Here is a 12,500-nt window from a genome sequence, read left to right as displayed (position 1 = left end):
TCCCTCTATGGGGGTCTCTGAGGACAGTGAATGATGGGGAGATATGGAGGATCCTACTTCTATGGGGGTCTCTGTGGACAGTGAATGATGGGGAGATATGGAGGATCCTACTTCTATGGGGGTCTCTGTGGACAGTGAATGATGGGGAGATATGGAGGATTCTACCTCTATGGGGGTCTCTGAGGACAGTGAATGATGGGGAGATATGGAGGATCCTACCTCTATGGGGGTCTCTGAGGACAGTGAATGATGGGGAGATATGGAGGATCCTCCCTCTATGGGGGTCTCTGAGGACAGTGAATGATGGGGAGATATGGAGGATCCTCCCTCTATGGGGGTCTCTGAGGACAGTGAATGATGGGGGGATATTTAGGATCCTACTTCTATGGGGGTCTCTGAGGACAGTGAATGATAGGGAGATATGGAGGATCCTACTTCTATGGGGGTCTCTGAGGACAGTGAATGATGGGGAGATATGGAGGATCCTACCTCTATGGGGGTCTCTGAGGACAGTGAATGATGGGGAGATATGGAGGATCCTCCCTCTATGGGGGTCTCTGAGGACAGTGAATGATGGGGAGATATGGAGGATCCTCCCTCTATGGGGGTCTCTGAGGACAGTGAATGATGGGGGGATATTTAGGATCCTACTTCTATGGGGGTCTCTGAGGACAGTGAATGATAGGGAGATATGGAGGATCCTACTTCTATGGGGGTCTCTGAGGACAGTGAATGATGGGGAGATATGGAGGATTCTACCTCTATGGGGGTCTCTGAGGACAGTGAATGATGGGGAGATATGGAGGATCCTACCTCTATGGGGGTCTCTGAGGACAGTGAATGATGGGAGGATATGGGTTGTTTTACCTCTATGGGGGTCCCGAGGACAGTGAATGATGGGGAGATATGGGAGATTTTACCTCTGTGGGGGGGTGGCGAGGACAGTGAATGATGGGGGGATATGGGTGATTTTACCTCTATGGGGGGATTAGGACAGTGAATGATGGGGGGATATGGGGGATCTTACCACTATGGGGGTCTCTGAGGACAGTAAATGATGGGAGGATATGCGTCTACTTACCTCTTTGGGGGTCTCTGAGGACAGTGCATGATGGGGAGATACAGGATATTTTATCTCTAGGGGGGATGTCTAAGGACAGTGAATGAGGGGGGGATATGGGTGATTTTACCTCTACGAGGTGATTAGGACAGTGAATAATGGGGGGATATGGGGATCTTACCTCTATGGGGGTCTCTGAGTACAGAGAATGATGGGAGGATATGGGTCTACTTACCTCTATGAGGGTCCCTAAGGACAGTGAATGATGGGGGGAGGGAAATATGGGGGATCCTACCTCTATGGGGGTATTTTAGGACAGTGAACAAAGGGAAGATATGGGGATCTATGGGAGTTTCTGAGGACAGTGAATAAAGGGGGGATATGGGGGAATATACCTCAAGCAGAGTCTCTGAAGATGAGTTATATAGAGGGATCTCACTCCTATGGGGGACTCTGGGGACACTGATTTGTGGGGGATAAGGGGGATCCTACCTCTGTAGGGGTCTCTGAGGACATTGGGGATGTTGGGAGGGGATCTTACTACTCCCTCTAAGGACAGTGGAATATGGAAGGGGGGTTATGGGGGATCTTAAATATATCAGGTCTCTGAGGATAGTGAATTATGGGGGGGATTTTGAGGGACCTTTCCTCTCTGAGGTCTCTGATGACAGTGAATTATGGGGGATCTTTCCTCATGGGGTCTCTAAAGACAGTGAATTATGGAGGGTTGATATTGGGGATCTTACCTGTTTTAGGACAGGGATGCTGGAGATATGTTGCAATCTGTGTATTTGGGGTCCCTGTGTAAAAAGCAGGAATCTGCCTTCATATTTGACCAATGGGGTCGCAGAAAGGGTTAAGTCTGTGTCTCCCCCCCCCCCTCCCCCCCTACAAGGTGGTGTCAATCACGATCCTCCTGGAAGTTTGCATGAAAGTTAGGAAAGTTTAAAGTCCCCTCCCCAGCCCCCCTCGCCTCCCCTCATCCCAGCAGTGGGGGTTAGTCAGTGGTCCACAGCAGACGGTGCAGCAGCTGTACTAATGTATGGCTGGCACTGGGGTGGCAGCAGATCATGAGTGACAGGAGGAGATCCACAGTCACCCTCAGTTCCAGAGCTCATGCCTTCTCTGTGGAGGCTCTGATTGGGGGGCACAAGAAGAGAAAGCTGCGGGACTGGCACCACCAGAAAGAACTGGATCTGTCTATGGATGGCCTGAGCCCACCAGGGGATCTGGATGAGGAGGAGGACACGGGGGCATGTCTTGATCTCAATCCTGGTGAGTGCCAGGGGGAAAGATGCCAGCCTTTGCCCACTAGGGTCACTACAGGTCACTGGGCTTAATATAAAAGAGAATGGGCATTGTTTGTGGGAGCCTGGCACAGAGGTGCTGTATGTAGATAACTGACACAGGGCATTGTTTGTGGGAGCCTGGCACAGAGGTGCTGTATGTAGATAACTGGCACCATGGCATTGTATAAATAAGCCTGGCACGGGGGCATTGTATGTGGGATCCTGGCACAGGGGTGTTGTATATGGGATCCTGGCACAAGGGTGTTGTATGAAGAAGCCTGGCACAGGGGCATAGTATGTGGGATTCTGGCACAGGGGTGTTGTATGAAGAAGCCTGGCACAGGGGCATTGTATGTGGGATCCTGGCACAGGGGTGTTGTATGAAGAAGCCTGGCACAGGGGCATTGTATGTGGGATCCTGGCACAGGAGCATTGTATGCAGGATCCTGGCACAGTGGTATTGTATGTGGGATCCTGTAAAAGGGGCCTTATATGTGGGATCCTGGCACAGGAGTGTTGTATGTGGGTTCCTGGCACAAGGGTGTTATATGTGGGATCCTGGCACAGGGGTATTGTATGTGGGATCCTGGCACAGGGGCATTGTATGTGGGATCCTGACACAGGAGTGTTGTATGTGGGTTCCTGGCAGAAGGGTATTGTATGTGGGATCCTGGCACAGGAGTGTTGTATGTGGGATCCTGGCACAGGGGTGTTGAATGTGGGATCCTGGCACAGGGGCGTTGTATGTGGGATCCTGGCACAGGGGTATTGTATGTGGGATCCTGACACAGGAGTGTTGTATGTGGGTTCTTGGCACAAGGGTGTTATATGTGGGATCCTGGCACAGCAGTGTTGTATGTGGGATCCTGGCACATGGGCACTGTATGTGGGATCCTGGCACAGGGACGTTGTATGTGGGATCCTGGCACAGGGGCGTTGTATGTGGGATCCTGGCACAGGGGCCTTGTATGTGGGATCCTGGCACAAGGGGGTTGCATGTGGGATCCTGGCACAAGGGTGTTGCATGTGGGATCCTGGCACAGGAGTGTTGTATGTGGGATCCTGGCACGGGGGTGTTGTATGTGGGATCCTGGCATAGGAGCCTTGTATGTAGGATGCTGGCACAAGGGGCGTTGTATTTGGGATCCTGGCACAGGGGCGTTGTATGTGGTACCCTTGCACAGGGGTGTTGTATATGGGATCCTGGCACAGGGGCATTGTATGTGGGATCCTGGCGCAGGGGTGTTGTATGTGGGATCCTGGCACAGGAGCCTTGTATGTGGGATCCTGGCACAAGGGCGTTGTATGTGGGATCCTGGCACAGGGGCGTTGTATGTGGTACCCTTGCACAGGGGTGTGGTATGTGGGATCCTGGCACAGGGGCATTGTATGTAGGATCCTGGCGCAGGGGTGTTGTATGTGGGATCCTGGCACAGGGGCATACTATTTGCGAGTCAGGCACAGAGATATTATAAGTGAGAGCCTAATTCAGGTGCAATAAATATCAGAGCCTGGTACACAGCCTGTAATTGGAAGGCCGTAGATTGCCCAACATCGTAGATGTACCCAGTTGGACATATAGCCAGAATTGTGTGCCCGGTATTCAAGTGGCATCCAGAGGCAGATATATCTTTTCCCTCAGGAAGAATTTTCAATGTTAGATGTGTGTGAGCCTAATAGGCTTTTCCAGCCTGGCAGAAGAAAAAATGGGCAGTATTATTAGGGACAGCCGGGCACACGTTGATCATACAGGACCACTTAGGAAGGATCCAAAAAATACCCCAAGCCATGGGGCAAAGTGGAGTGCAGAGGAGAAGATGTGTGCACTGTGCCAAGGATAGAAAATACAGTATATTCTAATAAATAAAGTCGAGGTATTGCATGGACTGCACTGAATGATATGATATCTACTCCTGTAGATTCTTTTACAAATTATAAAGAAAAATATATATATATATATTTTTTTTAATATATATATATATATATATATATATATATATATATACATTTTTTTTAATATAATTTGTAAAATAATCTACAGTAGAATATCATCTGTGTTCATTTCAATGCACTCCGTGTCATATCTCGACTATTCAGTACATAGAATATCCAAAAACTGCAAATTATTCACATTTCATTAATAGTAATGTTAAAATGAATTGAATCAAGTCATCAAGATGGGACAGGGATGCCAAAGCTGTTGCCAGTTATCAACTTTATTATTGTGTGCGGCAATCCCTTCCTTGATTCTTACAGTAAAGTAAAAATTAATTCTTGTTACTTTTAATATTATTTTTATTATTATTTATGTATTATTTTTTTTTTATATTTTTATTTATTTTTTTATTATTATATGACATTAGGTTTCATCTCTTAGTGAATTTTTTTCGAGGCTCTCTCAGTGAATACTTCACCATTAAATGGCTTATTCGCACCGTATGTCGTGCAGTAGTACTACACAATAAAATGTCTGTATGATAATCATATAGATAACTGCGTGCGGAAATATTGGCGTTTCTGTATATAATTATAGAATATGCTCTCACAGTGGGCACGGCGATTTTAGTATTCAGATGATTTTTTTTTATTCAGTGAAAACTGTGGAATCGGCAAACTATAGCTGCGTTTTGCAATCAATAAACGACTGAGAAAAAGGCACGATCGATCAGATAAGGGTTTTTTTTTTGGTCAATTGAAGTTCATCAATCGTTTGCACTTTTTTTTTTTTTTTTTGCTGATTTCATCTATATTGCTATTTTTTTATTTTGGATAATATAACTTGATAGAAGACTTAAAATATTTTTTTTGCTCAGTTACTTTTGTTAAAAATAAATAAATAAATAGCGTCTTTGTGAAAAGAGAATTTGTACCTAAACAAGTAAAGACTTGTTTTTTTTTTTAAATGGGATATATATATATATATATATATATATATATATATATATATACATATATATATATATATATATATATATATATATATATACAGTATATATATATATAATATATTTTATATATATATATATATATATATATATATATATATATATATATATATTTATATGTATATATATATATATATATTTATATGTATATATATATATATATATTTATATGTATATATATATATATATATATATTTATATGTATATATATATATATATAAATATAATATATTATATATACATATATATATATATTTTTTTTTTTTACTTTTTAACAATATTGGATCATGTCCTAAATACATTTTTACAACTTGTGGCTGTTTCTTTTATTTTTCAAACTGATATTAAAATGTATCGAAATGTTTCACATGTACTCATATAAAGTAACTTCCTTTTGAATAGGACTGGGGTGTTGGAGATCTGTTGCAATCACCTCGTATAGATCGGTATGTGTATAATTCTGAGCCCAGGAGGGGGTGGGGTGGTGGTGGGGGGGGGGGGCTGTTTGGGGTCCCTGTGTTTAGGAATTGGGGAATCTGCCTCTCTTATATGACTGATGGGGGTTTGTGAAGGGTTAAGTCTGTGTCTCTCCCCTTCCCCAGTGCTGTCATTTAGGATCCTCCTGGAAGTTTGGATGAAAGTTGGAAAAGTTTGGAGTCCCCTCCTCTGCCCTGTGATTGGCCAGCCCTGTGCCCCCCTCTTGTCCCAGGGCAGGACAGGCCGGCCCCCCTCGCCTCCCCTCAGCCCAGCAGTGGTGGTCAGTCAGTGGTCCGCAGCAGACGGTGCAGCAGCTGCACTGATGTAGGGCTGGCACTGGCTGGCACTGGGGTGGCAGCAGATCATGAGTGACAGGAGGAGATCCACAGTCACCCTCAGTTCCAGAGCTCATGCCTTCTCTGTGGAAGCTCTGATTGGGGGGCACAAGAAGAGAAAGCTGCGGGACTGGCACCACCAGAAAGGACTGGATCTGTCTATGGACGGCCTGAGCCCACCGGAGGAGCTGGACGAGGCGGAAGACACGGGGGCATGTCTGGACCTCAACCCTGGTGAGTGCTGGAGAGGGGAGATGCCAGTTTATGCCCACGAGGATCACTATCTGCCACCGAGGATAATATATTAGAACTTGGACATGGGCATTGTATGGGAGAGCCTGACACGGGGTTACTGTATGTAGTAGCCTGGCACAGAGGCATTGTATGTAGTAGCCTGGCACAGGGCATTGTATGTAGGAGCCTGGCTACGGGGCACTGTATGTAGTAGCCTGGCACAGGGGGATTGTATGTAGGAGCCTGGCTGAGGGGCATTGTATGTAGTAGCCTGGCACAGAGGCATTGTAGGTAGTAGCCTGGCACAGGGGGATTGTATGTAGGAGCCTGGCTAAGGGGCACTGTATGTAGTAGCCTGGCACAGGGGGATTGTATGTAGGAGCCTGGCTGAGGGGCACTGTATGTAGTAGCCTGGCACAGGGTATTGTGTGTAGAAGCCTGGCATAGGGCATTGTATGTAGCAGCCTGGCACAGATGTGCTGTATGTGAGAGCAATTGCATGGGGCATTGTATGTGGGAGCCTGGCACCAAGGCATTGTATGTAGGAGCCTGGCACAGAGATATTGTACGTGGGAGCCTGGCACAGGGGCATTGTATGTAAGAGCCTGGCAAAAGGGCATTGTATTTAGGAGCCAGCTTCGGTGGTATATGTGGCAGCCTGGCACAAGGTCATTGTATTTGGGAGCCAGCTTCAGTGGTGGTATATATGGAAGCCTGGCACAAGATCTTTGTATTTGGAAGCCAGCTTCAATGGTGTTATATATGGAAGCCTGGCATAGAGGTGTTGCATGTGAGAACCTGGCACAGGGGCATTGCATTTGGGAAGACATCCCAAATGGTATTATATATGGGAGCCTGGCACGGGGCATTCTATTTGCGAGCTGGCACAGGGGTACATTGTATGTGGAAGTCCCTGGCACAGAAGTATATTATGTTAGAGTCAGGCATAGGAGTATTATATATCAGAGCCTGGCACTCAGCTTGTCATTGGAAGGATGTGGTGTGCCAGCATTGTATGTGTATGCAGTTGGCAATTAATAACCTGAAAGCTTGATGGATATTTCAAGCCTGGCAAGGGGGGGGGGGTGCCCAATATTATAAAGGGGACCGCCGGGCACACATTGATTATACAGGGCCTCTATATGTGCAGAAGGAACCCAGAAAATCTGCCAGATCTTTATCGTATGTGTGTGCAGAATAAATGACGTATACTATAGTGGGCACTGTATAATGGGCAGGGTGTGTGTATATATGTGTGTATATATATATTTATATATATATATATATTTATATATATATATATATATCGTATATACTGTATAGTATGCAGCAGCCGCATAGAGAATTGTATCAGTGTGATCAGTCTGAATTATCTGTGTGTCCGTATTATTATGTGTCTGCTGCTTTATTATATAGCAGGCCATGTCATATCCAGAGTATTCTATAATGTAGATCTCCAATGACTGTAAATTTAACACCCAAGATTATTTATTCCACCGATTATTTAATACTGATCTGGAAAATGTGCTATTTACTAAACTGGCCAACTAGACAGGATGACATTAGGGTGACTGACAAAGCATATTATTTTTAAGATGATGATTATTATGATTATTACTCATAAAATAATATGTATTAAAAATATATTATTAATAATTATTTAAAAAAATTATAATAATAGTAATAATCAATCTTTTTTTATATAGCAAGGTGTTGGGTTATCTGGGAAAGGCACCAGACACAAATCAGTTCTATACTGAGATGATTCGGGAAGTGTTTTTTAAGGGTTGAAGGTGAGAAAACATTTATGGACGTGAAATAAAATCATCTGTAAATTCCCCTTCTCTTGTCCTAGTAGAATAATTATTGGACATTATTCTAGACTTTTTTTATAGATATATTATTTTATGAGTAATAATAATAATCATCATCTTAAAAAAATTATAGATATATAGAGATATTTTAGAGATTCTAATACTCTACAATTATTTAGAAAAAAATATAATCTCCCCTAAAAAAATATCTATATAATTACCATGCAGAAATTCTATTTTATCGTGCAGTATTACTAGACTGAATACAATGCAAATTAAAAAAAAAAAAAATAGTAACGTATTTACCGAGAGATTTCTGGGGGAAAGTTCTCTAAGAGATGGATAAAAATATCACAAATAATAATTACACTTCTTCCATACAATATGGAAACCTCTCCTGTTTGCTGCTGGGTGTACAGAGATTTATTACTGTCTAAGAATAGTGCATTAAATAATAAAAAAAAATAATAATAATACAAGCTGTGTTTAAATAGGATATTGGCTTTTTGGATGTATTACTTTCTTTAGAAAATCTATAACGTTCAATAAAAAGTTTTGTGAACGTAAAAAATATTACAAAAAATTATATATTATATAAAAAATTATATACTTATCTATATACGTATCTATGTATATAGATACTATAGATACTAGATATAATTATATACTAATTATAAAAAATTATATACATTATATATATAGTAACAGAAATGTAAAACTCCTACCAAATTAAAACCCTATCTTAAAAAATGTTTATATATATATATATATATATATATATATACATATATACATAGCTAAGTATATCATTTTTTATATAATATATAATTTTTTTATATTGTAATATTTTTTAAGTTTTTTTTATATTGTAATATTTATTACGTTCATATAGATATATATATAGTAACAGAAATGTAAAACTCCTACCAAATTAAAACCCAATCTTAAAAAATGTTTATATATATATATATATATATATATATATTTATATATATCTCTCTTTCCCTGTATCTCTTTATATCTGCAGAGTTCTAGGCACATATAGCCACCCTGTAAATATGTACAGCATGGCTGTGTATTATTTTTTTATCACAAGGACAATATTGCCATATAAATGATAATTCTGACCGATGACAGTTTTAAACATTTTTATTTTTTAGTTGTGGTTTAATACATTATTTTTATTTATTGCATTTATAAATGTATTTATACAGCAAAATGTGTAAAATGAGATAGATTTGTAGATTTGTTTCATACATTGCTAGATGCTTTCCATACAATTTATACAGTATATATATATATATATATATATATATATATATATATATATATATATATATATATATATATATATATATATATATATATACACACACACATGAATAGAAAATAAATAGGCAATTTTTTTTTATTTTTTTTTTATTTAAAATTTTGTCATATAACATGTGAAAGTCAACAACATGAACAATATTATTATATGTATAATAATAAGCAATTTTTAACTTTGACTTATCTTGCATCCTGTACTATTATAAAAACGTGTATATATGTTTAGATATATATTAATATATGCCCATGTAATTTTACATCTGTGTATGATCCATAGATAAGTGGGAACATAAAGGGAATGATGGTCTATTTTTCTAGTCTTCTCTATAGAGTTTCCCAGATATAAATATTGGATATTTAAGCCGTAATACATTATACGATATCACAGAGTGAATCTCCCTTTTCGAGAATTGATTGTAGCAAACGGTGACCACTTGTGATGTGGCGCATTTTCTGGGGGTGGGGGATCCACCAGATTCAGCCGATGTGCTGAAAAAGTTTTTGCAACCAAAGTTACATCTTTGCTATTGCAATGCAGAATTTTTTTTTTTTTTTTTTTTTTTATTTTTAAATTTTATTTAAAAAAAAAAAAAAGTAAAAATATAATTTAACATATGATAGCTATGCGTCATATTAGTGTAGAGCGGTGGTTGGGGGAATTATTATCACCGGGTCGCAATCCCTTGGAGGGCGGTCAGAGCCGCACTCACTTTCCAAACCTCAGTGGTCAGCATAGAAAAAACATTTATACCTTTTACACGTCATTTATTATTCCAGGTAATATTATTAATGATTTATACACTATGCATGTGATGCGGCAATATCTCTGTATTGAGATTTATTTATTTATTCAAGGGACTTCTATAGCGCCATCAATTTACACAGCTCAATACATATCTATCATACATTTACATCAGTCCCTTCCTTCATGGAGATTACAATCTAAGGTGGGGTTGATTTACCAAAGGAATAGAGACTGCTCACTTAGTAATGTTTATGTTTATTGAGCTTAGTAATTAGGATGAAGCTGGGTTTATGTCAATCAATTTTTTGGAAAAAAAAAAAAAAATCCCCCTTGCATATAATTGAGTAATCAAAGCAAACACAACTTTACTAAGCTCAGTGAATATTCATATTGCAAAGGAACTGTATATACTTTTCAAGGTGACTATTTGCTCCGCTCTACTTCTTTAGTAAATTACCATTGTAAAGGCATGAAGACATTCCCTTTCTTTTGCTGGCCATACATGTACAGAATTTCGCAGACTGAACGGATTATTCTTCGGTCGAAAGCGAGTTGGCCACTAACTTACAGAATAAACTCTTTTACATAATCGTTTTCATGATCATAATGATCGTTTGATAACATGCACAATATGAGTCAGAATATTATTTTCGTTTCAATTTTACCATACACGTAAAAACTTTCGTAGAAACGATAAAAGTTTTCGCTATGGGTCTATCGACATTAGCCGGGCACACGATCGAAGTCGTCGGTAAACTTGTGTTCACTAACGGCCCGATTTTCGAACGATCTTTCCTAAAACGACCATTTTCGGCCGAAATTCTGTGCATGTATGGCCAGCATTTATCTATGTAAGTGTGGCTGTGTGCGTTTAAAAAATAAAAATTATCTAATCTATCTATCTATCTATCTATCTATCTATCTATCTATCTATCTATCTATCTATCTATCTATCTATCTATCTATCTATCTATCTATTTCTAAATTCCTCTAAACTTGCAGTAAGCACAGCCCAATATAGAAAATATTTTTTCCCTCCATAGTACTACAACACAAATAAAAAAGAAAACATTGGAGCCCCACCAATATATATATACATAAAACCAAAAATCTTCTCCTTTACATAAGGCTGAATTCACAAAGCATCAACACAAGGGTAAACATTTTTATTTATTTTTTGAGTCCTGCATCTGTTATTTTTCAATTTCTTAGGACTTAGTTGAAAAAAAAACCTGTTGCTATAATCCTTTTTGTGGTGTTTTTATAGTGTTTTATAGCGTGATGAATAAAGATAGTAGCTGCGTTCAGTTATATATGGAAAAATGACATATAAAGTTTAATCTTTGTTTAAATATCACTTTGCTGTGTATCCATCTATGTGAGCGCATGAAGGCATTATATATATATGGGATTGTGTTGTGGAAATATATTGGATTGGATTGTGTGTGTGTGTGTGTGTGTGTGTATATGTATATATATATATATAATATTATATAGTGACACACACATACTAATAATATAAAACATGTATAAATATATATGTGTATCTTTTTATATATTTTATATATATATATAAATATATATATATATTTTTTTATATTATTATTGTTATGTGTGTGTCTCTATAAAATATTTATATATATATATATAAATATATAAATATATATATATATATTATTATTTTTATTATTATTATATCACTATAAAATATTATATATATATATATATATATATATATATATATATATATAAAACATACACACGCAATCCAATATATGTTCACAACACAATCTTATATACAGTATATATATATATACACATATTATATACACATATTATATATATTATATAATATGTGTGTTGGTTGTTGAGAAAAAATATACAGTATATATATATATATATTATTATTATACAGGATTTATATACCGCCAACAGTTTGTGCAGCGCTTTACAACATGAGGGCAGACAGTACAATTATAATACAATTCAATACTGGAGGAAATATATATATATATATATATATATATATATATATATATATATATATTGAACTATATTATATATACTATTAAACTAGTGCTGCTTATGAGGGAAAAAAAAAAAAAGTAGTTGCTTATTCTCCCAGTGCCTGCTGCGTGGGTTTTCCTCCGGGTACTCCGGTTTCCTCCCACACTACAAAAACATGCTGGTAGGTTAATTGGATCCTGTCAAAATTGCCCCTAATATGTGTATGTATGTGAGTTAGGGATCTTAGGTTGTAAGCTCCCTGGGG

General features: G+C 38.5%; 1 protein-coding gene across 2 annotated transcripts in view; it reads left to right on the top strand.

Moving 5' to 3' along the window:
• The first annotated feature begins 2,058 nt into the window (after positions 1–2,058).
• The window catches only part of TBX15 (T-box transcription factor 15), a 132,997-nt gene continuing 122,555 nt past the window's right edge, over positions 2,059–12,500 (top strand). The window contains exon 1 of one of the 2 annotated variants that reach the window (XM_082246971.1): positions 2,059–2,335. In XM_082246971.1, the coding sequence (XP_082103097.1) occupies positions 2,131–2,335 (205 nt within the window). In that variant the 5' untranslated portion in view covers positions 2,059–2,130. Of the gene's footprint in view, positions 2,336–6,057; positions 6,341–12,500 lie in introns of those variants that run through there. The other variant, XM_082246970.1, reaches the window with a different exon arrangement.

Source organism: Pelophylax lessonae (genome assembly GCF_965119305.1).
Source record: "Pelophylax lessonae genome assembly, chromosome: 2".
Lineage (NCBI taxonomy): Eukaryota > Metazoa > Chordata > Amphibia > Anura > Ranidae > Pelophylax > Pelophylax lessonae.
This window is presented reverse-complemented; position numbering and strand designations above follow the sequence as displayed.